This window comes from Argiope bruennichi, chromosome 11 (assembly GCF_947563725.1).
Source record: "Argiope bruennichi chromosome 11, qqArgBrue1.1, whole genome shotgun sequence".
NCBI classification, from domain to species: domain Eukaryota; kingdom Metazoa; phylum Arthropoda; class Arachnida; order Araneae; family Araneidae; genus Argiope; species Argiope bruennichi.
Window position 1 is genome coordinate 11,812,451 of NC_079161.1, and position 21,854 is coordinate 11,834,304.

Genomic DNA, 21,854 nt, shown 5'->3' on the forward strand with positions numbered 1-21,854 from the left:
GGAGCTGGTGGTGCCGGCGGATATGGTGGAGGATACGGAAGCGGAGCTGGAGCCGGTGCAGGAGCAGGGGCTGCTGCAGGAGCTGGTGCCGGAGCAGGTGGAGCAGGCGGATATGGACGAGGTGCTGGTCTAGGAGCTGGTGCAGGTGCTGGAGCTGGTGGAGCAGGCGGATATGGTGGTGGCTATGGAGGCGGAGCTGGAGCCGATGCAGGAGCAGGAGCTGGAGCCGGAGCCGGCGGAGCAGGTGGATATGGACAAGGAGCTGGCGCAGGGGCAGGCGCTGCAGCAGCGGCTGGTGCTGGAGCTGGTGGTGACGGCAGATATGGCGGTGGATATGGAGGAGGAGCTGGAGCAGGTGCAGGAGCAGGGGCTGCTGCAGGAGCTGGTGCCGGAGCAGGTGGAGCAGGCGGATATGGACGAGGTGCTGGTCTAAGAGCTGGTGCAGGTGCTGGAGCTGGAGGAGCAGGCGGATATGGTGGTGGCTATGGAGGCGGAGCTGGAGCCGATGCAGGAGCAGGAGCTGGAGCCGGAGCCGGCGGAGCAGGTGGATATGGACAAGGAGCTGGCGCAGGGGCAGGCGCTGCAGCAGCGGCTGGTGCTGGAGCTGGTGGTGCCGGCGGATATGGTGGTGGATATGGAGGAGGAGCTGGAGCAGGTGCAGGAGCAGGGGCTGCTGCAGGAGCTGCTGGAGCAGGTGGATATGGACGAGGAGCTGGTGCAGGTGCAGGAGCAGGCGCTGCAGCAGCGGCTGGTGCTGGAGCTGGCGGAGCCGGCAGATATGGTGGTGGATATGGAGGAGGATCTGGAGCAGGCGCAGGAGCCGGGGCTGCTGCAGGAGCTGGTGGAGCAGGCGGATATGGACGAGGAACTGGAGCAGGTGCAGGAGCAAGCGCTGCCGCAGCGGCTGGTGCTGGAGCTGGTGGAGCCGGTGGATATGGTGGTGGATATGGAGCCGGTGCAGGAGCAGGGGCTGCTGCAGGAGCTGGTGCCGGAGCAGGTGGAGCAGGCGGATATGGACGAGGAGCTGGTCTAGGAGCTGGTGCAGGTGCTGGAGCTGGAGGAGCAGGCGGATATGGTGGTGGCTATGGAGGCGGAGCTGGAGCCGGTGCAGGAGCAGGAGCTGGTGCCGGAGCCGGTGGAGCAGGTGGATATGGACGAGGAGCTGGCGCAGGGGCAGGAGCAGGCGCTGCAGCAGCGGCTGGTTCTGGAGCTGGTGGAGCCGGCGGATATGGTAGTGGATATGGAGCCGGTGCAGGAGCAGGGGCTGCTGCAGTAGCTGGTGGAGCAGGCGGATATGGACAAGGAGCTGGTGCAGGTGCAGGAGCAGGCGCTGCCGCAGCGGCTGGTGCTGGAGCTGGTGGTGCCGGTGGATATGGTGGTGGATATGGAGGAGGATCTGGAGCAGGCGCAGGAGCCGGGCTGCTGCAGGAGCTGGTGGAGCAGGCGGATATGGACGAGGAACTGGTGCAGGTGCAGGAGCAAGCGCTGCCGCAGCGGCTGGTGCTGGAGCTGGTGGAGCCGGCGGATATGGTGGAGGATACGGAGGCGGAGCTGGAGCCGGTGCAGGAGCAGGCGCTGCTGCAGCGGCTGGTGCTGGAGCTGGAGGAGCAGGCGGATATGGACGTGGAGCTGGTGCAGGTGCAGGAGCAAGCGCTGCAGCAGCGGCTGGTGCTGGAGCTGGTGGAGCCGGCGGATATGGTGGTGGATATGGAGCCGGTGCAGGTGCAGGGGCTGCTGCAAGAGCTGGTGTCGGAGCAGGTGGAGCAGGCGGATATGGACGAGGAGCTGGTCTAGGTGCTGGAGCCGGTGCAGGAGCAGGAGCTGGAGCCGGCGGAGCAGGTGGATATGGACAAGGAGCTGGCGCAGGGGCAGGCGCTGCAGCAGCTGCTGGTGCTGGAGCTGGTGGTGCCAGCGGATATGGTGGTGGATATGGAGGAGGAGCTGGAGCAGGTGCAGGAGCAGGGGCTGCTGCAGGAGCTGGTGGAGCAGGCGGAGCAGGTGGATATGGACGAGGAGCTGGTGCAGGTGCCGGAGCAGGCGCTGCAGCAGCGGCTGGTGCTGGAGCTGGCGGAGCCGGCGGATATGGTGGTGGATATGGAGGAGGAGCTGGAGCAGGCGCCGGAGCAGGGGCTGCTGCACGAGCTGGTGGAGCAGGCGGGTATGGACGAGGAACTGGTGCAGGTGCAGGAGCAGGCGCTGCCGCAGCGGCTGGTGCTGGAGCTGGTGGAGTCGGCGGATATGGTGGTGGATATGGAGCCGGTGCAGGAGCAGGGGCTGGTGCCGGAGCTGGTGGAGCAGGCGGTTATGGAGGCGGGGCAGGTGCAGGAGCTGGTGGATATGGAGGAGCTGGTCTTGGAATTGGCGCAGGTAATTATTTGTTTTTTCTTCTCTTTATTAATGTTCAGTTTAAAGGACATGGAAATATTGAGCCTTTGCAGCCAAATTTCGAAAAGAGAAATAGGACAAATTAATTATTTTGATTATGTGTTTTATTTTTTTATGTAATAAATTTTAAAAACTAACATTATTACTGATATTTTTATATAAATAGGGATTGAAGAAATATCAATGTATATAATATATCGTAAATAAATAAATAATCCTTATCCAATAAATATATTGAAAATTTAATAATATTAAAAAATTACGTGTGATAATATTATTCTGCGAAATTAATATAATTTTAAAAGGAAAAATTATAAAATGTTTTTTATGGAAAAGAAACTGGAATATATTGATAAAAACTGTGTTGATGGAAAATAAAATAATTCTCATGAAAAGTGTTGTGTTAAATGCAGTTCATAAAATAACTTGTTCGAAAAGTTTGGTATTTCTTTGGCCTATTGCCTATGCCTATGGGATGATATCTTGAAATTACCTCCCAAAATTTAAAAATTCAATTTTCTATGTTTTGTGATTTTTTGAACCAATGCTTTTAAAGATTATCTGCTGGTTTAATAAGAGGATTAAAAGCTGGATGCAGACAGTTTATTTGCACAGAATCAAGCTCAAGAAGGAGGAGCGACTCTTTTTTTAATAAATGCAAATCCAATATTAATTTCCACAATCTCGTACTGGATAAGTGATTTAATTTTACTTAGCTTGTAAAAGTAATTAAAAAATATTTTTGGGAATGTACACGATGAGTTCAATATGATTATAAATCATTGAATCTTCGTTGCACACATCAGATTTGTTGCTTGTGGATATAGGATTTGCACTTACCGTTGTTGGATAATTTTGCATTTTAATAATTTTTATATAAAATGTTGTATGTTGGAAATAATTTATGATAATAATTGGGGCAAGTGAATGAGGTTTGATAATAAAAGGAAACACATTTGGCAGTTATTGAAAATTCCGGTTAGGACATTCAGATCGTTGTATGGAACAATTCATTAGCATATTGGAAAATTTTACTAAAACGTCTTTTTAATTAATCGTCAATAGTTTGCATATTTAAGAGATCTATCAATAACCCGTCATAGAGTAGAGATTTTCGGTTGCCAACGAACAGGAAATGGATCGGTTTTTTGTTCTCCAGTTTATATTCATTATTATTATTATTCTCTTAGACGACCATTTGGTGCGCAGTGAATACTGGTTATATTTGATTTTAGATCAATGATTTAGATATAATTTTTGGAATCTGCCAAATTTTCTAATATTAATGCCGTTTTAATTTACTTATCTTTATCAAATTTTGTTTATTAATTTCACAAAGCCCTCTCATAGAAGGTCAACCCCATGATGTCCTGGCGCTGTTAAAAATGTAAAAGTGCTGTTCATATATCATAAAAAGTTTGCGATAGAGCAACTTTTTCATTCGTCTCCAAAATCACAGATACTAAGCATACTTCTTCTTTAACTTTGAACAATGGAAAAAAAAAATACACACAATCAAATAGTGAAAGAAGTAAATGAAAATGATTTAAATTTCCCGGAATAATTTAATTCATTGTTAGAAATTAAGCAAAAAAGTGCCGGCGTCCTGGCATAGGGGTAGCGCGTCTTCCCCGTGATCTGGGCGTCCCGGGTTCGAGTCCCGGTTTGGGCATGGTTGTTCTTCTGTTGTTCTATCTGTGAGATGTGTGAATGTGCCCTCCTGTAAAAAGGGGTTGTGCAAGAGAATGAGTGATGCGTGAGTAGCAAAGTCGTACTCTTGGCCCTAGTTGGCGCTGCTATAAAAAATAAGAGACGTCCCCCTCAGGCTTAAATAGCTGTCTTCGTAACAGCGGGCTTGTCAGTGGCAAGTGCCATAAGAAACAAACAAGCAAAAAAGTTCTTAAAAAATTGCCACAATTTAGCAAGAATTTGCATGACTTTTATATTTAGTATCAATAAAAAGACAATTTTTTTAATTTTGAAATGGTGGTTTGTGTGTGATTATATTTTGTGAAGTAATTCCTGAAAAACCCTAATATACAGCTTCATCTTTAATAAATTTAAATTTTAACCATAATTTGTAAAAGCTTGGTCTGAGATGCACATTCCCAACCTTCTAGATATATCTATGTAGAATTTGATAGCTCTAGATCAGAAAGATCAATCATTTAGAGAGCCAACACACATACACTCTCTTTAATTGTTAAGTCGTCAGCGTTTTCACAAGGTATATTGATTATGGTTGATTTATTATAAACTATTTAGATATACGTTCATGTTCGTGCTTCCGATCTAAATTGTTTGATATCAGAGCCACGTTATTTTGGTTAACTTTTCTTTATTGTGTAGATGGATCTTTCTAATGGAGGTATTCCCTTAACATTAAAAGCGCTATTTAAAATTCATTTATCTTCTCAATTTCACAATATTATAAATTCACTTGTTTGTTTATGCATATATATTCCATAGAATTCTTCTTTAGATTTGAGCAATGAAGGAAAATCATGAAATTAAATATTTGATAAAGCAAAGAAAACGGTTTGAATTTCAGGTCACAATAAAATCTATAGTTAGAATTCAAGGGAAAATTTTTTTTTAAAAAATTGCTAAAATTTAGGAGGAATTCGCTTGATTATTGAATTGGTATAGTTAAAAACCAATCTTTAAAATTTTGAAGTGGTTTAAAATTTGTTTTTCCATTAACATTCTCGAATATTATCGCGGTTAAACGAGAAAATTCAGATGCAGTTTTAGTTAATAAATATTCTAATAAAAAAATCGATCCGATAAGCACATTGCCCTCATCCAATTTATGCATGTATCAAATTTGGTAAATGTAGCTCAAACTGTTTAGTCCGGTTTTTCAGCCATCAATTTCAAGGACCTAATTCGCAATAATTAAGATGCGATATTTTTGTATTTCCTAACGTACATACTAAGTTATTTCATCAACAGTAAAGATATGTGAAAATATTTCCGATATATCATTGAATGCATTAAAGGACGAATGCGACGCAAGTTTAAATGCCTACAAAACTTCAGGTTTAAATTTTTTTCTTAAACTAAAAAGTTCGAAATCTCTTTTTTTTTTTTACTTTAAATTTGCTGTTTTCGGATTTCACAAGTCACTAAATCACGAGTCCTTTTAAATCCAACATCAATGATGAATCTTTTCAATCGGCAAGCAGTCTTGTATGTTGTACTCTTTCGGCTTGACTAGCAAGTTCTTGTTTTCCCATATTACATCGGTTTATTATCTTCTTACAAAGACCGCAGTACATAAAACGTGGATTTTGGAAAGATTTGTAAACACATTCAATAAATCAGGATTGATATTGTTATCCGCCCAATTCGTATTATATACCGATTTTGAGTAGTTCATTGTTTTAAATTAATTCTGTTCTATACTTTGAATAGAATAATATCCTCAAATAATAAACAAACCATTTATTAAACTCAAGTATGGTTGGATAAATACCACCGTACTTCTTCCTCAGATTAAATGTCGCTAATATCGCCAGAGAAAAATTTTGTATTTTTTCACGTAATTGCAGAAATCTCGCGCATTCTCAATAGCTGGAATTAGGTAATCTCATGGAGAATGGAAAATTGTCCCGCAAATTAAAACTGCAGAAATCTTATACAGCAAAAAAAGGGGTGAAAGAAAAGGAATGAGTTTCCGCTTTACACAAACGAGAATGGTATTGTTTCGTTTTTAGAAACTGTGATTGCTATCTTTTATTCTTGCAATCTTTAGAGATCGGCATGTTTTAGATGGGAGAAAAATAACTAAAAAGCATGAAATTCCCTGTATTTTCCCCGATTTTTTTTAAATGAAAATTCTCAAACTTCCCGCATTTTTTCAGTTTTTTTTAAAATGAATTTTAAATTTCTTCTGTTTTCCCTGTTCTCGCAGTGCCATGGCAACCACGATCTTTTTATTTAAGCACGAATTAACAAAAGATATATATATATATATATATATATATATATATATATATATATATATATATATATATATATATATATATATATATATATATATATATATATATATATATATAATTTCAAAATGAAATACAAACTTAAAAGTATTAAATGTTTTGAATATGATGAAATAATCATAATTGCTATTTTACTTTCTTGTTTCAACTGTCTCCGTTGCTTACATATCCTTCTCAGTTCTACATTTATCCTGCTAATTCATTCGCTATAAAGAGTAAATTGCATCTTCGCTGCTTTAAAAAATTGGAAATGTGACGATTACATACTTTTTTCGTATTGCAGGAGGAGCTGGCGGGTATGGTGCTGGTGCTGGTGCAGGAGCAGGATCAGGAAGTATTGGAGGATATGGAGGTGGCTATGGTGCAGGAATTGGAGCAGGAACAGGCAGCGCGGCAGGAGATGCGTTCGCACAGGCCTTTAGTCAGAATATGCTATCATCTGGTGTTATAACCTCTGAAACAATAACTACCTCTTCTGCCCAAGCCGCCGCTTCTACGATGGCGACAACTGCCGCGAGAGGCATGGGTTTGGATGACGCTACAGCTAATTACTTGTCGAACACATTGGCCAGTATGGCTGCTTCTATGGCACAAGCTTCGAGAAATCAGGCTGATTTTATTCAGTCGATGTCTTACGCAATGGGCAAACTTTTATCTGATGCCGGTGCAATTACTGAAAGCTCCGCTTCGTCAGCAGCATCAAGTGCATCTTCCACTGTAACCGAAACTATTAGAACATATGGGCCCACTTCTATATTCAGTGGTCCTGCTGGTGACGGGGGATACGGTTCAGGAACAGGAGCCGGTGCAGGTGCAGGAGCAGGAGCTGGTGGAGCAGGTGGATATGGACGAGGAACTGGTGCAGGTGCAGGAGCAGGCGCTGCTGCAGCGGCTGGTGCTGGAGTTGGAGGAGCAGGCGGATATGGTGGAGGATACGGAGGCGGAGCTGGAGCCGGTGCAGGAGCAGGAGCTGGTGCCGGAGCAGGTGGAGCAGGCGGATATGGACGAGGAGCTGGTGCAGGTGCAGGAGCAGGCGCTGCTGCAGCGGCTGGTGCTGGAGTTGGAGGAGCAGGCGGATATGGACGTGGAGCTGGTGCAGGTGCAGGAGCAGGCGCTGCTGCAGCGGCTGGTGCTGGAGCTGGAAGAGCAGGCGGATATGGTGGAGGATACGGAGGCGGAACTGGAGCCGGTGCAAGAGCAGGAGCTGGTGCCGGAGCAGGTGGAGCAGGCGGATATGGACGAGGAACTGGTGCAGGTGCAGGAGCAGGCGCTGCTGCAGCGGCTGGTGCTGGAGCTGCAGGAGCAGGCGGATATGGGGGAGGATACGGAGGCGGAGCTGGAGCCGGTGCAGGAGCAGGAGCAGGAACAGGATCTGGTGCCTTAGCTGGTGGAGCAGGCGAATATGGACGAGGAGCTGGTGCAGGTGCAGGAGCAGGCGCTGCTGCAGCGGCTGGTGCTGGAGCTGCAGGATTAGGCGGATATGGTGGAGGATACGGAGGCGGAGCTGGAGCCGGTGCAGGAGCAGGAGCAGGAACAGGATCTGGTGCCGGAGCTGGTGGAGCAGGCGGATATGGACGTGGAGCTGGTGCAGGTGCAGGAGCAGGCGCTGCTGCAGCGGCTGGTGCTGGAGCTGGAGGAGCAGGCGGATATGGTGGAGGATACGGAGGCGGAACTGGAGCCGGTGCAGGAGCAGGAGCTGGTGCCGGAGCAGGTGGAGCAGGCGGATATGGACGAGGAACTGGTGCAGGTGCAGGAGCAGGCGCTGCTGCAGCGGCTGGTGCTGGAGCTGGAGGAGCAGGCGGATATGGTGGAGGATACGGAGGTGGAGCTGGAGCCGGTGCAGGAGCAGGCGCTGCTGCAGCGGCTGGTGCTGGAGCTGGAGGAGCAGGCGGATATGGTGGAGGATACGCAGGCGGAACTGGAGCCGGTGCAGGAGCAGGAGCTGGTGCCGGAGCAGGTGGAGCAGGCGGATACGGACGAGGAGCTGGTGCAGGTGCAGGAGCAGGCGCTGCTGCAGCGGCTGGTGCTGGAGCTGGAGGAGCAGGCGGATATGGTGGAGGATACGGAGGCGGAGCTGGAGCCGGTGCAGGAGCAGGAGCAGGAGCAGGAGCAGGAGCAGGTGGAACAGGCGGATATGGACGAGGAGCTGGTGCAGGTGCAGGAGCAGGCGCTGCTGCAGCGGCTGGTGCTGGAGCTGGAGGAGCAGGCGGATACGGAGGTGGAGCTGGAGCCGGTGCAGGAGCAGGTGCTGCTGCAGCGGCTGGTGCTGGAGCTGGAGGAGCAGGCGGATATGGTGGAGGATACGGAGGCGGAACTGGAGCCGGCGCAGGAGCAGGAGCTGGTGCCGGAGCAGGTGGAGCTGGTGGATATGGACGAGGAGCTGGTGCAGGTGCAGGAGCAGGCGCTGCTGCAGCGGCTGGTGCTGGAACTGGAGGAGCCGGCGGATATGGACGTGGAGCTGGTGCAGGAGCAGGAGCAGGCGCTGCTGCAGCGGCTGGTGCTGGAGGAGCAGGCGCTGCTGCAGCGGCTGGTGCTGGAGGATATGGAGGCGGAGCTGGAGCCGGTGCAGGAGCAGGAGCTGGTGCCGGAGCAGGTGGAGCAGGCGGATATGGACGAGGAACTGGTGCAGGTGCCGGAGCAGGTGCTGCTGCAGCGGCTGCTGCTGGAGCTGCAGGAGCAGGCGGATATGGTGGAGGATACGGAGGTGGAGCTGGAGCCGGTGCAGGAGCAGGTGCTGCTGCAGCGGCTGATGCTGGAGCTGGAGGAGCAGGCGGATATGGTGGAGGATACGGAGGCGGAACTGGAGCCGGTGCAGGAGCAGGAGCTGGTGCCGGAGCAGGTGGAGCTGGTGGATATGGACGAGGAGCTGGTGCAGGTGCAGGAGCAGGCGCTGCTGCAGCGGCTGGTGCTGGAACTGGAGGAGCCGGCGGATATGGACGTGGAGCTGGTGCAGGTGCAGGAGCAGGCGCTGCTGCAGCGGCTGGTGCTGGAGCTGGAGGAGCTGGCGGATATGGTGGAGGATACGGAGGCGGAGCTGGAGCCGGAGCTGGAGCCGGTGCAGGAGCAGGAGCTGGTGCCGGAGCAGGTGGAGCAGGCGGATATGGACGAGGAGCTGGTGCAGGTGCCGGAGCAGGCGCTGCTGCAGCGGCTGGTGCTGGAGCTGCAGGAGCAGGCGGATATGGTGGAGGATACGGAGGTGGAGCTGGAGCCGGTGCAGGAGCAGGCGGATATGGTGGAGGATACGGAGGCGGAACTGGAGCCGGTGCATTAGCAGGAGCTGGTGCCGGAGCAGGTGGAGCAGGTGGATATGGACGAGGAGCTGGTGCAGGTGCAGGAGCAGGCGCTGCTGCAGCGGCTGGTGCTGGAACTGGAGGAGCCGGCGGATATGGACGTGGAGCTGGTGCAGGTGCAGGAGCAGGCGCTGCTGCAGCGGCTGGTGCTGGAGCTGCAGGAGCAGGCGGATATGGTGGAGGATACGGAGGTGGAGCTGGAGCCGGTGCAGGAGCAGGAGCAGGTGGAACAGGCGGATATGGACGAGGAGCTGGTGCAGGTGCCGGAGCAGGCGCTGCTGCAGCGGCTGGTGCTGGAGCTGCAGGAGCAGGCGGATATGGTGGAGGATACGGAGGTGGAGCTGGAGCCGGTACAGGAGCAGGTGCTGCTGCAGCGGCTGGTGCTGGAGCTGGAGGAGCCGGCGGATATGGACGTGGAGCTGGTGCAGGTGCAGGAGCAGGCGCTGCTGCAGCGGCTGGTGCTGGAGGAGCAGGCGGATATGGTGGAGGATACGGAGGCGGAACTGGAGCCGGTGCAGGAGCAGGAGCTGGTGCCGGAGCAGGTGGAGCAGGTGGATATGGACGAGGAGCTGGTGCAGGTGCAGGAGCAGGCGCTGCTGCAGCGGCTGGTGCTGGAGGAGCAGGCGGATATGGTGGAGGATATGGAGGCGGAGCTGGTGCCGGTGCAGGAGCAGGAGCAGGTGGAACAGGCGGATATGGACGAGGAGCTGGTGCAGGTGCAGGAGCAGGCGCTGCTGCAGCGGCTGGTGCTGGAGCTGGAGGAGCAGGCGGATATGGACGTGGAGCTGGTGCAGGTGCTGGAGCAGGCGCTGCTGCAGCGGCTGGTGCTGGGGCTGGAGGAGCAGGCGGATATGGTGGAGGATACGGCGGCGGAGCTGGAGCCGGTGCAGGAGCAGGAGCAGGAGCTGGTGCCGGAGCAGATGGAGCAGGCGGATATGGACGAGGAGCTGGTGCAGGTGCAGGAGCAGGCGCTGCTGCTGGGGCTGGTGCTGGGGCTGGAGGAGCAGGCGGATATGGGGGAGGATACGGAGGCGGAGCCGGAGCTGGTCTAGGAGCAGGTGCAGGTGCAGGAGCAGGTGCTGCAGCAGTACCTGGTACTGGTGGAGGATACGGAGGTGGAAGTAGATTTACATATGGTACAACAAGCAGTTCAGCAACGTCATCGAGCACAGCAACTTCGAGTGGATCCAGCATAGTTACATCTGGTGGATATGGATATGGAGCAGGTGCTGCCGCAGGAGCTGGAGCAGGGGCAGCTGCTGGAGCTGGTTCATATAGTGGTTCAATTAATCGCTTGTCTAGCGCTGAAGCCGTGAACAGAGTGTCTTCTAATGTTGGAGCTTTCGTCTCTGGAGGTGCATCCGCCCTTCCTGGCGTAATTTCAAACATTTTCTCTGGAGTGAGTGCATCGGCTGGCTCCTACGAAGAAGCAGTTATTCAATCTCTATTGGAAGTAGTTTCTGTTCTGCTGCATATATTAAGCAATTCTTCCATCGGGTATGTTGGGCCAGAAGGATTAGAAGACTCATTGGCAGTTGTTCAGCAAGCCGTAGGACCTGTAGTCTGTTAACTCAGATGATGATCTTGAGCAGTTTAAAACGTAATTTCTATCGAATATCTTGTGTATTTTTATTATTTCTAATAAATGGAAATAAATTTCGCATGTCTTGAAAATTTTGCTTCTTTTTTGATTCATTTAATTTTTAATGATGCTTATAAGAAGTTATATGGATTTATTTTATTGAAAAACTTCCTTTGAAAACTTTTATATTACATTTTCTTTCAATCGAAATTAACCTTTCTACAAAAATTATTTCCAAACTGTATACATTAATTAACATACCAAATAATTCTATGAAAATCTGACAAAAATATAAATGTAGATGGAATTAATTACTGTAAGAGGAATTTCTCATGGAATTTTTTGCTGAAACGGCATGTGTAATTTTTGGCAATTGCGGGGATGGTAAAAGAACTGCTAAGTAATAGGTACAATCAATACAAACCATTTAATTAAGTAATTTTGTTAAAGCTTTACACTAAATAGGGCTAAAAATAGAATCAAAATCAATATTAAAACATTTCTGATGTTAGCGCACAAATTAGAGTACATTTGAAAATATCACATGCATTTCATGTATTTTTTAGCATCAACTAACCGGCCGGCAACTAATATCTTTTAAATTTATGAAAGTAATAAAATACATAATTATTTACTAAATAAAAGGCTTCAATTTATTGTTTCATTCGAAGTAAAAATTATATAATTGTTTATTTATTTATTTTGAGAAAATTAATCTGCGCCTTTTTATAATTTGTAAGTATTGTGTTTTATTATCAAAATCCTCAAATATATAAGTGATACGTTCTGTGGAAATGCTCCTGAAAGGAGCAACTAGAATGCAGACAGTAAATTAGTTGTGTCAGGTCTTCCGCCAACCATGCTTTAAATATTTATGCGTTTACTTATCATGTTCAGACGCACCTATTCCTTACCGGTATGGACTGAAAATGCTGTAAAGCACATTAAATTTTGCTAAAGTTTGGAATTATATACATGAATACAAAAATAACTACAAAAGTAAGCCGATTAGCGCAATACAACCTACAAAAAAAAAAAAAAAAAAAAAAAAAAACCCAATTAAAAAATACGTCATTTTGAAAACCCCAGTCTAATTCCAGAATTTGTAATTTGTTTGTCTTTTTTTTATTTTTTATTTGATGGATACGAAGAAAAAATCAGGCAAATCCGGAACAGCAAACCTACAGTCACCGTGGAAATTGACAACACTTGACTATTTTATTATTTTTTATAGAGACTTTTTACAAAGAATTTATTAGATTCGAATCTTTAGACTGAAGCGGTACAGTTTGATAATGTTTTATACTTGATTCTTCTGCCTTCATTGCTTTCGTGGCATTCAAAACTTAAGAAATATGTGTTGTTCTGTGTTTTTATGATTGACGTCATCTTCAAATGGCGTAACTATTGTACGCGAATGCCGTGCAAGGAATTATCTGGCATAAAACCTTAATTAGAGAATAGGTGAGAATATTGTATTGAGACTACTCTCGCAGGTATAAAATTGGATTAAAAGTAAGTTTTTTGACAGCAAAATCTTCCGAATCTATTAGGAAAAATCATTTATCTTTGAATTTATTTTTGATTAAAAGAATTATTAAAATTTTACTTTTCGAAACGAAACTTTTTCTTATCGAGAGCCTGTTATGCGAGAATTATTTATTTGCCAAATTTCGTTGTCCTAGGTCGAACAGCATTGCTTGCCCAGTAGAGCATTTCAAACGATTTCTCATCTTTACGGTTCAGACTGAAAACAATATCACGCTAAAGGAAACTGTCTACAGTTTTAAGGATCTTCACTGGTGATTTTCAAATTTCGCTCATCTTATAATTTGTTTGTGAGCCTATCAAAAGCAAAACTGCATAAAATGGATCCAAAGCAATGCCAAAACAACTCCCATCCCTTTCAATGAAATAATAATAATAAACTATGAAATGCAATCTCTTATTTCTTTCCCTGTAACTTCATGCAAGGAATACTAAGATTATAATGAAACCTAAATAATAATACACAGGGATTTTTAATCACAGGATTTTAAACACAAAACAGATTTTTTTTAATCTTTATATAAATGTAATTTTAGTAATCACTGATCCATTTAATTTCTTGGCTTATAAATTTTTGTAACAGTTTCAGATGTATAAAATTTTTTCAGGAATCGCTACTTAGCTTTAAAATTCTGAAAACAGATTTTCTTTTTCAAAAATTGAATTATCTTCTAATTATTCAGATTAAAAATTTGAATTATGTTTATTAGTTTAATTATCTTCTAATGTTTCTGAAGGTTCTTATTAAACTAGTAAATAAATAAATAATTATCAATACAAAAATGCTTTTTGTCATTTCTTCTTTTCTCCTAAACTTCCTACCGACAAACAGTTTCCTTTTGAGACAGGAATATTAGTATCCAAACACGGTATTGCACGTCACTGCCACATTCTACAGACGTAATATGACTCAGGTATAATTTCATAATCAGTTGCTGTACAGCGTTTTTTGCTATGCTCGAGTCTTAAGTTATTGCAATCCAAATCAAAAATAATTTAATATTATAATTGTAGTGTAATACTTTGATATAAAATTAGAAATATACTTTAGTATTTTAATTGAGATTTTTTAATAATGACATCTAATAGTAAACCGCTTATTTTGACAAGAAAAGACAATTCAAGATGTTTGGCTTCAAATCTCAAATGTGCCAAGCAAAACTGCCATCGAAAAGAGAAGTTTTCATTATTTTTTTTCCAAATATAAAAAATGTATTACATGTCAATATTCGAGATTCCTCTCATTGCTTAGGAAGTGCTGCGTTTCTTCTTCCAGAAAAAGATTTGATTATTTTTAGATCATAAAATTGCAGAGCTTCTTTTAAAAAATTGCAAAAGCTTCAAAAGAACAAAGAAAATAAAACCCAACTGTTGTTGTTGCTTATCCCCCATGGATTGAACCCCAATTAAAACCAAGTCCAAGAGATCGGAGGAAGAGGGGTGCAGTAGCTCCTGAGGGTAAGGACCCCTGAGCATGAAGTATGCTCAGGGTAAGGACCCCTGAGCATAAGGAACCCTGAAGGCAGAAGTTTTTTTGAGCCCGAGGCAGGTTTTATCCCATATGAAGATGACACTCACACACTCGCTTTTTTACAAGGGGGCTCTTTCACACACCTCACAGATAGAACACAGGGAGAAGAACAACCATGTCCGAACCCGGGACGCCCTGATCACGGGATGTAAAACATTTTTTAAAGAAGAGAGCTGAAATGACCGGGTTGTTCTCAAAATCAGCGGAAATGGTCTCTCCCCGAGTTTCTCCCATACTCTCAAATAAAGGTGAATTTATATTTTGCATGAGTTTTTTTTTCCCCTACATATTGAAACCAACATTTGGCACAGAACTACAGTTGCGATCGCATACTTCATTTCATGTATGGAAGACATTTCGTTTTTGCGTTATCGTGTTTATATGTTTCTAAAAGTAAACACCAACAGACAGTTAGCCCTATTGGATTTGGCTCAGAATTTGAAAGGCGTCTACAATACAGATGCTGAACCTGTGTACCAAATTTTATCCATCTAGCTCTATGCGTTTTGCAGTTTCGTATTTATATTCGAACATACGGTCTTTATCTGAACGGAGTTTGCTTAAAAATTAGTAGAAATCTACAAATTTGTTGTAAAGACCAATTACAAAATTTCATTCAAAACCATATACCAAGTAAGGATCATATATCAAGTTAGCTCGTGTCGTTTTTAAATTATCTGTGCCATAGACAAATATAATGCTTAAAACGTGGAGATTCATCAAAATTTCGAGTCGAATTTTTTTGCCAATTACAATTCTTTCTCTGCATGTCATATAAGTAAAGTAAAATTGTGAAGAAAAGAAAATACTTCTATTTTTGAACAGACGCCAATTCCTTTGTGTGAATATGAAGAGAAAAATAGTTCATCTGAAAATGGTAGTGCTTGTTCAAATAAATAGCAGATGTTTCATATTTTAATCAACCATCCAAGTAAAGAAGTAAGACAATAATATAGTAGCTGAAGTCTTGATACAATAAGGAAAAGTGATAGAAAAGGAAATATTGTTATTTCAAAACGATGTGATGTGTTGAAGCAGGGAAACAGAATTCAAAATAAATTTAGGAAACCAGTTGTCAATTTATTTTTCTTTGACTATGTGCTGGAACAAAATTTTAGAAGATATCGTAGGTAGTGGGACTGTTGAATAATCTACCAATCATTATTTCAGGAAAATGTATTGACCAATTATTTTCAATACCAAAATTTCCATTAAAAACTGGAGACACAATGCATACTGCTATTCATGGAACAGTAGAATTCTAGAGAATTACTGATCAAATAAAATGTTTGAATTATGACTCCATTTCACTTAACACAGTATTATGAAAAGGAATATTTATCCTTATTATATACTTGTGGTTGCATGAAATTCACTGCGTGAACAACCCAGGCAAAACAGTCTGCTGTAAATTGCAGTTTAGCAAATGGTTAAGCAACATATGAACAAAGAAATTATTTGGGTGGCATGCAAGAAGCAGTTATTGTTAAATCGGATGCAGTTTCAGTACATCCCATCCCAACAAAATGAAATTTAAATGATTTAAAAGTTCATCTTGATACATCCAATATGAATCAATAGAAAGGGGACAAAATCGAGCTCTAGAAAAAAAATTTCTGACTTCCCTCAATATCCGAAATTTCTTTGGCATTTCCAGTTGGCTAGCCATCCTGAGAAATTTCCCTTTCATTTAAAAAACTAAATAAGGATTCTGTCTCCCCCCCCCATATTCTTTGCTAAAGTCATAATGAATTTTACTTCGGGAATTTTTTTTATGGGTAATTGAAGCCTTCTAAGATATGAAACTTATTAGGAAATATTTAGTGTATAAATATGTATTTTTTTAATTAAAAAAATACTTGTTTGTTGTCATTATGAAAAATTGTTTTGTTCAAAATATTTATATAAATAATAATAATTAAAAAGTATGACCACTGTAAATGTGAAAAGATGGAAGGAACTCTGCAATGCAAATTTCCTGGAAACAATGCCAACTAAATATTGTCTCCAAAATTGGCTCTGTATCTCCTAAGGCTAACCCTGAGTTATATTTTATGTATAAAAATTATATAAGTAACAACTTTGATGACCAGCTAGTTTTCTTATAATATTGACTGAGTTTTATTTCACATGAATCTCTTATACATAATTACTTGGTACACCTTTAACAAAGAATTTTTAAACTCCCAATACTGATAAGCATTAAAGATAGTTTTAGCATAATAGCCCTGCATTGGTTTGATTTATTTGCATATGCAAATCTCTAATGCCACATTATATAACTGTTATTGCATGTTGTTAGTGCCAATTTCACTTTTTTATTCTCTATGCATAATACATACATAATGCATTAAAATGGTCTATGAGAATGGTTATCCAGCCTCATGTCCTGCACACCCAATTCTTGTTCCACTACTGACCTCCGAATCTCTTAGGAGTGAGGTAATCAGTCCAATCTTCAAAAGATTGAAGGCCCTAATATAACTATAAAAACAAAATCTGTCATACTTCCCACAAGAAATTTATGGTTAAAGACATGTTTTGGATTCTGAATACTTTTCTTTGAAATTTGTTAAACTGCTGATATTACTTATCATGAGCAGTTCTTTTCTTATTTGACAAACATCATAACTTGTACAGTTTCATATGAGTAGAATGTAAATAATTTTTTAAATCATCAATAAAATTTTTATTTACATTTCTTTTTACACATTAATGTTCAAGTTAATAAATTATTACATGGCAAATTCATTTCTACACAGTGGACAGGTGAAATTGTTGCTTGTACGGAACCATTTGTACTGCAAAAAGAAAAATACAAAAGTTATTTATAAGAAATGATTTTCATAATCAAAAATATTTTTTAAGAGAATAAAGCTATGAAATTGCATAATTATTACTCAACAACAATAAAGTGAAAAAAAAAATAACTAAGCCTAGCTACTAAACTAAAAGAATCCTACCAAATGATCCATACAAAATGGCAATAATGACAAATATTTGATTATTTTTATAATAGTTCCAAGATCAGGATTCATCAGTTCCATAGTGTAGATTTTGATGTCAGCGTTTAGCAGTTACACAAATGAATTTTGATTTTCAAATATGAAGGATCTCATTTTATCATACATTAAAAACAGCATTTCAATACATTCCATTCAAGACTCTTATAAATAAGATAATTGTAATGGAAAATTTTATACGAGGAAGTAAATTTGAAGGAAAGTTTATGGTACTTTACTTCAAGACAAACAATTTAATTAGATATCTACGAAATATTTTACATTTTACCTAATAGTTTTGATCTAAATTTTTACAATCTTGTACTTAAAGGGAAAAAATCATTTAAATTTCATATCATGGTTTTAATGTTTTGTAATAAATCAAATACAGTTAAAAATTTCCTTGCTTGCTGGAATAAGAAGATGCTACTTTAAAACCTTAGTATTATTTTATGTAACTTTTATTATCCTATGGCATCCGTTAATTTTTAATTTAACGTCCCATTTGGAACTGAGGATGGAATAAAATTTAAGACAACTACTGACTTTACAACGTTGAACATTACATCAATGTGAGGCCATCTGATAGCTAATGATATTTAACATGCTCAAGTATAGAGGACTGCAATATCGTAACATTTCCCAATTTTATCGGTACATAACTGAACCACTTATGTATTTGGTTTTACATGATATGTTTAAAACCATTAATCTAATCTTTCAATGCTTTTAACTTCAACTGAGAGGCTTATGAACTCGAGAGTATTTTCCTAATCCTATATTTGAATAAAACATAGGTCTTGATTTGTTTTTAAAAAAATAAAATCCTAAATGCAAGGTTACAAGAATAGCTTCAATGGTGAAAAGTGTCATAGCAAAATTGAATTTAAAAACTGTCAATTTTAAAAGAACCTATATGAAAATTGCAATAAATAAAATTCACATTTTTACATGATTTATAAAAAAGCCTTTGTTTTCTTAATTCTCCATTTCAGTTGACTTTTGGTACAGTATATATAAAAAGGATGATAAAATTTCTTTTCTTATTCCTTTCTCTAGCATCACAGAGCAAAGTAATAAAAATATCGAAGGAAATTGCAACACAAATAAAACAAGGAAGATCAAAGTTTCATAAACTTACCAAACAGGCAGAATGGAATTTCTTCCGGCACACATGACACGACAACTTCGGCAACTTCAATGTTGAGCTGTGTAAGATATAGTAACAAATCATGCATTCCTCCACTCCTTCAAATTTCTTATCAAGATTTCGCTTCCAGATCGTTAAACCATCCAAAATAGAACCATTCTGAAAAATGAGATGTAATAAAAATTTTTTTCCACAATATTTATGTAAAAAATCACATCAGTATTATATAAATATAATAATCTGATTGTGCTTTCATGGTTCAATGTAATATTAAATTTGTGGCGATTGTTGAATAGATTAAATGAATCTTTTACAGACCAAATTTATGCCCCTTTTATTTTTAAATATTTCTTTGAATATTTCCTCTTCTACTTACTTAAAATTATCAATCATTAAAAAAGGAAGAAAATACTATGCAAGAGAGACAGGGTGAAGTTGTTATATTTGAATTTTAAATGAAATGCCAGTTGAAACTAATTTTTCTCTTGCTAGATGGCATTTCTCTTTGTGTGGCTTTGTGGTGAATTGCATATATAAGCCAGTAACAGCGCTTCTGCCCGAACAGCTGTTTTGGCAAAATCGTTTAGTTACTGGACGACTGCTAACCTAAAGCTCTCAGGTTCTATCCTAGCGCGTCCCTCACCTCTAAATTGCTGACCTCGGACGCTGAATCTTCAACCTTCGTACAGCTGTTGTGGCGCCATCTACCCGCAACTAAAGTCGCCAGACTCACTTGGCGCAGCAAAGTCGTCAGACTCACGTGACGCAGCAACCCTAAGTCGACAGACACCCTTGGCACATCGGCACCCACAAACTCTCGCCATAACGCTTGGTGCTACTCAAATAAGAGTACGGCCCATTAAGACAACAGCTACTACTCAATACATCACCATTCAACGCCATATCGTTCGTCTCCCCTTCGACTCACTGGAGGGAGAGTACTGTGGTGAATTGCATATATAAGCCAGTAACAGCGCTTCTGCCCGAACAGCTGTTTTGGCAAAATTGGTTAGTTACTGGACTGCTAACCAAAAGGTACTGGGTTCTGTCCTCACACGTCTCATACCGCTAAAGCTTCCTCAAAGATCTTTCTAGCAGTTCAAACAATAACAAAAGGCTAATGAATCATTAACAATGCAGTTATTTGCAATTTTTTCTTAGATTTTTATTTGTGTCAGAACTTTTGAAAATATATATGTAAAGTCAATATCATGAGAAAGTCTGGGTTTCAAATAAGTGATATCACATTTAAAAGTTTAGTACAACTGTATTACACTACTCACAAGTATCAACATATAAAATGGCATCACAAGGGCAACTTGTTAATAATTTGTTCTGAGTAAATTTTAATTTTATATGTTCTTTTTTTAAAGTTAAATGAGAAATAATAACAGAAAGAAGATACGTTTGTATAAGAAATACTTCTGGAGGCAGTGGAAAAAGTGACGACTGACTGTTCATTGCGGTAGATGGCTAATGAGTTTCAATTCTTAGAGATTCTACAGTAATATGAAAATTGGTAAGTTTTAATTTTAATCAATATTTTCTGATTTAACTACTTTAAGGATAATGAAATTAATCAAAAAATCAATATAGATAAATTTAATCAATTTGTAAAGATATTTCTTGGAAATGTTGCATATAACTTACATTAAATAATTGTATTTAATATTGTTTATAAAAAAAAATCTTAACTGGTTTTCACAGGTGAACAGAAGATAAGAGTTTCAATAGAGAACTTAGCTTAGAACTGCTTCGAAAGTATGTTATTTTGCCCATTCTAATAAGGAAGTATAAACCTTGGCATATTAGTATGCAGTTAAAAAATCAAATAAAAATCCCAATGAACTAGGCTGAATGTGAAAGTTCTTCAAGTGACTGGCTGCCAGCTTTTTTAAAGGATAAATTGTAAGCCTTCTAATATATACTCTGTTGGTAACTAGTCAGAATGGAGCTACAAGCTTTAATAGACACAATATAGACTAATATTTGATAAATTCAAATGTCAAAATATTTGCAATGTTGATAAGACTAGATCATAGAGCTAATTTCAAAAATTGCATTTATGTAAAAATTGCCAATTTATTATTAATTATAATGATTGCTCATCAGACTAACTTATGAAAACAAATACATTATGAATCAAGTTTATAGACCCTGTTGTTCCACAGAACTACGAAATAATAAAAATATAAAGATATATTTGTTTTTATATATACATATATATATATGAGTACAAAACTATTAATACTGCTGCCTTATTGTTATCTAAATTTAAAAAAAAAATGTTATAGATTTTTAATAATTAGAAATTTTTTTTAAAGAATTTAAAATTTTTTTTAAAAAGTACTTGCAATAGATTCTTTAAAAAAATTTCTTGAAAAAAAAATGTAACTAGCTCAGTTCTCCCTGGTGATTTTTATAATGCTTCCAGTTTCAAACACTACCCATTCCTGACTAAGCCTATTATGCTAGAAAAAGAAAAGAATATGGTGATTTGAGATTAAATAATAAACTTTAAAAAAAATAAGAACAGGTGCAAAATGAAGATTTATGAATTTAAATGAATATCTTTGTATGAAAAATACAGAAAATTAAGCCTTATAATCATACTTTGAAAAGTCATGCAAGCACAATCCTTTTCTACATTCATAGAACTATAGTCACTCCCCCCCCCCCGTTATGCAAATCTTGAAAGGTTGCTTTAAGCCATCACTATCATTTCGACTGCAATATGAAACATCAACTTTTCTTCTTGAATAATGATTACTTTTTTACTGCCCTAACTTGCAAAATTGCAACTAACTTTTCTGGAAGAAACTCCAAATGTAAGAATTTATCTTTTCTGTGCTCTACTGAAATACTAACCATTCAGTCAAAACTGCCATATTTAATGTATTTATCAATAAATTCCATCACTATTTTCTTATTGTAAAGCTGTGAAGGTAAGTGCTCAACATTTCATCCAGACAATCAACTTCACCTTTACCAGAATCATATTTATGAATCAAATTTGGTTGTTTATAATAGGGATGTGATTAAGCAAAAGACTAAAAATAGAAAACACCAAAAGTGATATGAAATAATGCACGAAGGAAAGGTATGCAAAAATTATGTATTAAATAGTCAATGTACAGCAAAAATATTGAAACTACAGCCCAATTGGCTTTTACGTTTTTCAAAATATTTATAAGAAATCGATAAGATAACTTTCTCAAAGACACTTTTTTTATTGCCAAGAACAAATTTAAATGCATTTAGGAAATAAACATGAAGGAAAAGCCAGGTCTACACTGTAAATATACTTTATAATAAAGACTATTATTAGCATATTTTAGAAAACATTACTTCCTGTGTAACAT

At 40.9% G+C, this 21,854-nt stretch overlaps 5 protein-coding genes across 14 annotated transcripts in view; 4 read left to right on the plus strand and 1 right to left on the minus strand.

Moving 5' to 3' along the window:
- The window catches only part of LOC129957626 (fibroin heavy chain-like), a 77,580-nt gene extending 70,591 nt beyond the window's left edge, over positions 1-6,989 (plus strand). For 7 of the 8 annotated variants that reach the window (XM_056070046.1, XM_056070052.1, XM_056070050.1 and 4 more), the window contains 4 exons: positions 68-85; positions 998-1,722; positions 1,813-2,367; positions 6,673-6,989. In XM_056070046.1, coding sequence (XP_055926021.1) covers positions 68-85; positions 998-1,722; positions 1,813-2,367; positions 6,673-6,840 — 1,466 coding nt within the window. In that variant the 3' untranslated portion in view covers positions 6,841-6,989. The remainder of the gene's footprint in view (positions 1-67; positions 86-997; positions 1,723-1,812; positions 2,368-6,672) is intronic. The other variant, XM_056070053.1, reaches the window with a different exon arrangement.
- On the plus strand, positions 6,888-7,863 carry LOC129957322 (fibroin heavy chain-like). Its single transcript, XM_056069593.1, has 2 exons — positions 6,888-7,820; positions 7,858-7,863. The coding sequence occupies exons 1-2, from the start codon at positions 6,888-6,890 to the stop codon at positions 7,861-7,863; spliced, it is 939 nt and encodes a 312-aa protein (XP_055925568.1).
- On the plus strand, positions 7,732-10,880 carry LOC129957627 (putative uncharacterized protein DDB_G0271606). 3 transcript variants are annotated; one of them, XM_056070056.1, is made up of 3 exons: positions 7,732-9,600; positions 9,718-10,152; positions 10,270-10,880. In XM_056070056.1, exons 1-3 carry the CDS (start codon positions 7,870-7,872, stop codon positions 10,729-10,731), a joined length of 2,628 nt encoding a protein of 875 aa, XP_055926031.1. In that variant the 5' UTR covers positions 7,732-7,869; the 3' UTR covers positions 10,732-10,880. The 3 variants fall into 3 exon arrangements, with proteins under 3 accessions (XP_055926031.1, XP_055926032.1, XP_055926030.1); XM_056070057.1 differs by having other exon boundaries at positions 9,718-9,795; positions 10,258-10,880; XM_056070055.1 differs by having other exon boundaries at positions 9,718-10,880.
- On the plus strand, positions 10,813-11,249 carry LOC129957323 (spidroin-1-like). Its single transcript, XM_056069594.1, has 2 exons — positions 10,813-10,837; positions 10,876-11,249. Exons 1-2 carry the CDS (start codon positions 10,813-10,815, stop codon positions 11,247-11,249), a joined length of 399 nt encoding a protein of 132 aa, XP_055925569.1.
- Positions 11,250-17,002: 5,753 nt separating this feature from the next.
- The window catches only part of LOC129956977 (E3 ubiquitin-protein ligase listerin-like), a 64,376-nt gene continuing 59,524 nt past the window's right edge, over positions 17,003-21,854 (minus strand). The window contains exons 30-31 of the mRNA XM_056069058.1: positions 18,484-18,651; positions 17,003-17,141 (exon numbers count right to left, since the gene is read on the minus strand). Coding sequence (XP_055925033.1) covers positions 17,076-17,141; positions 18,484-18,651 — 234 coding nt within the window. The 3' untranslated portion in view covers positions 17,003-17,075. The remainder of the gene's footprint in view (positions 17,142-18,483; positions 18,652-21,854) is intronic.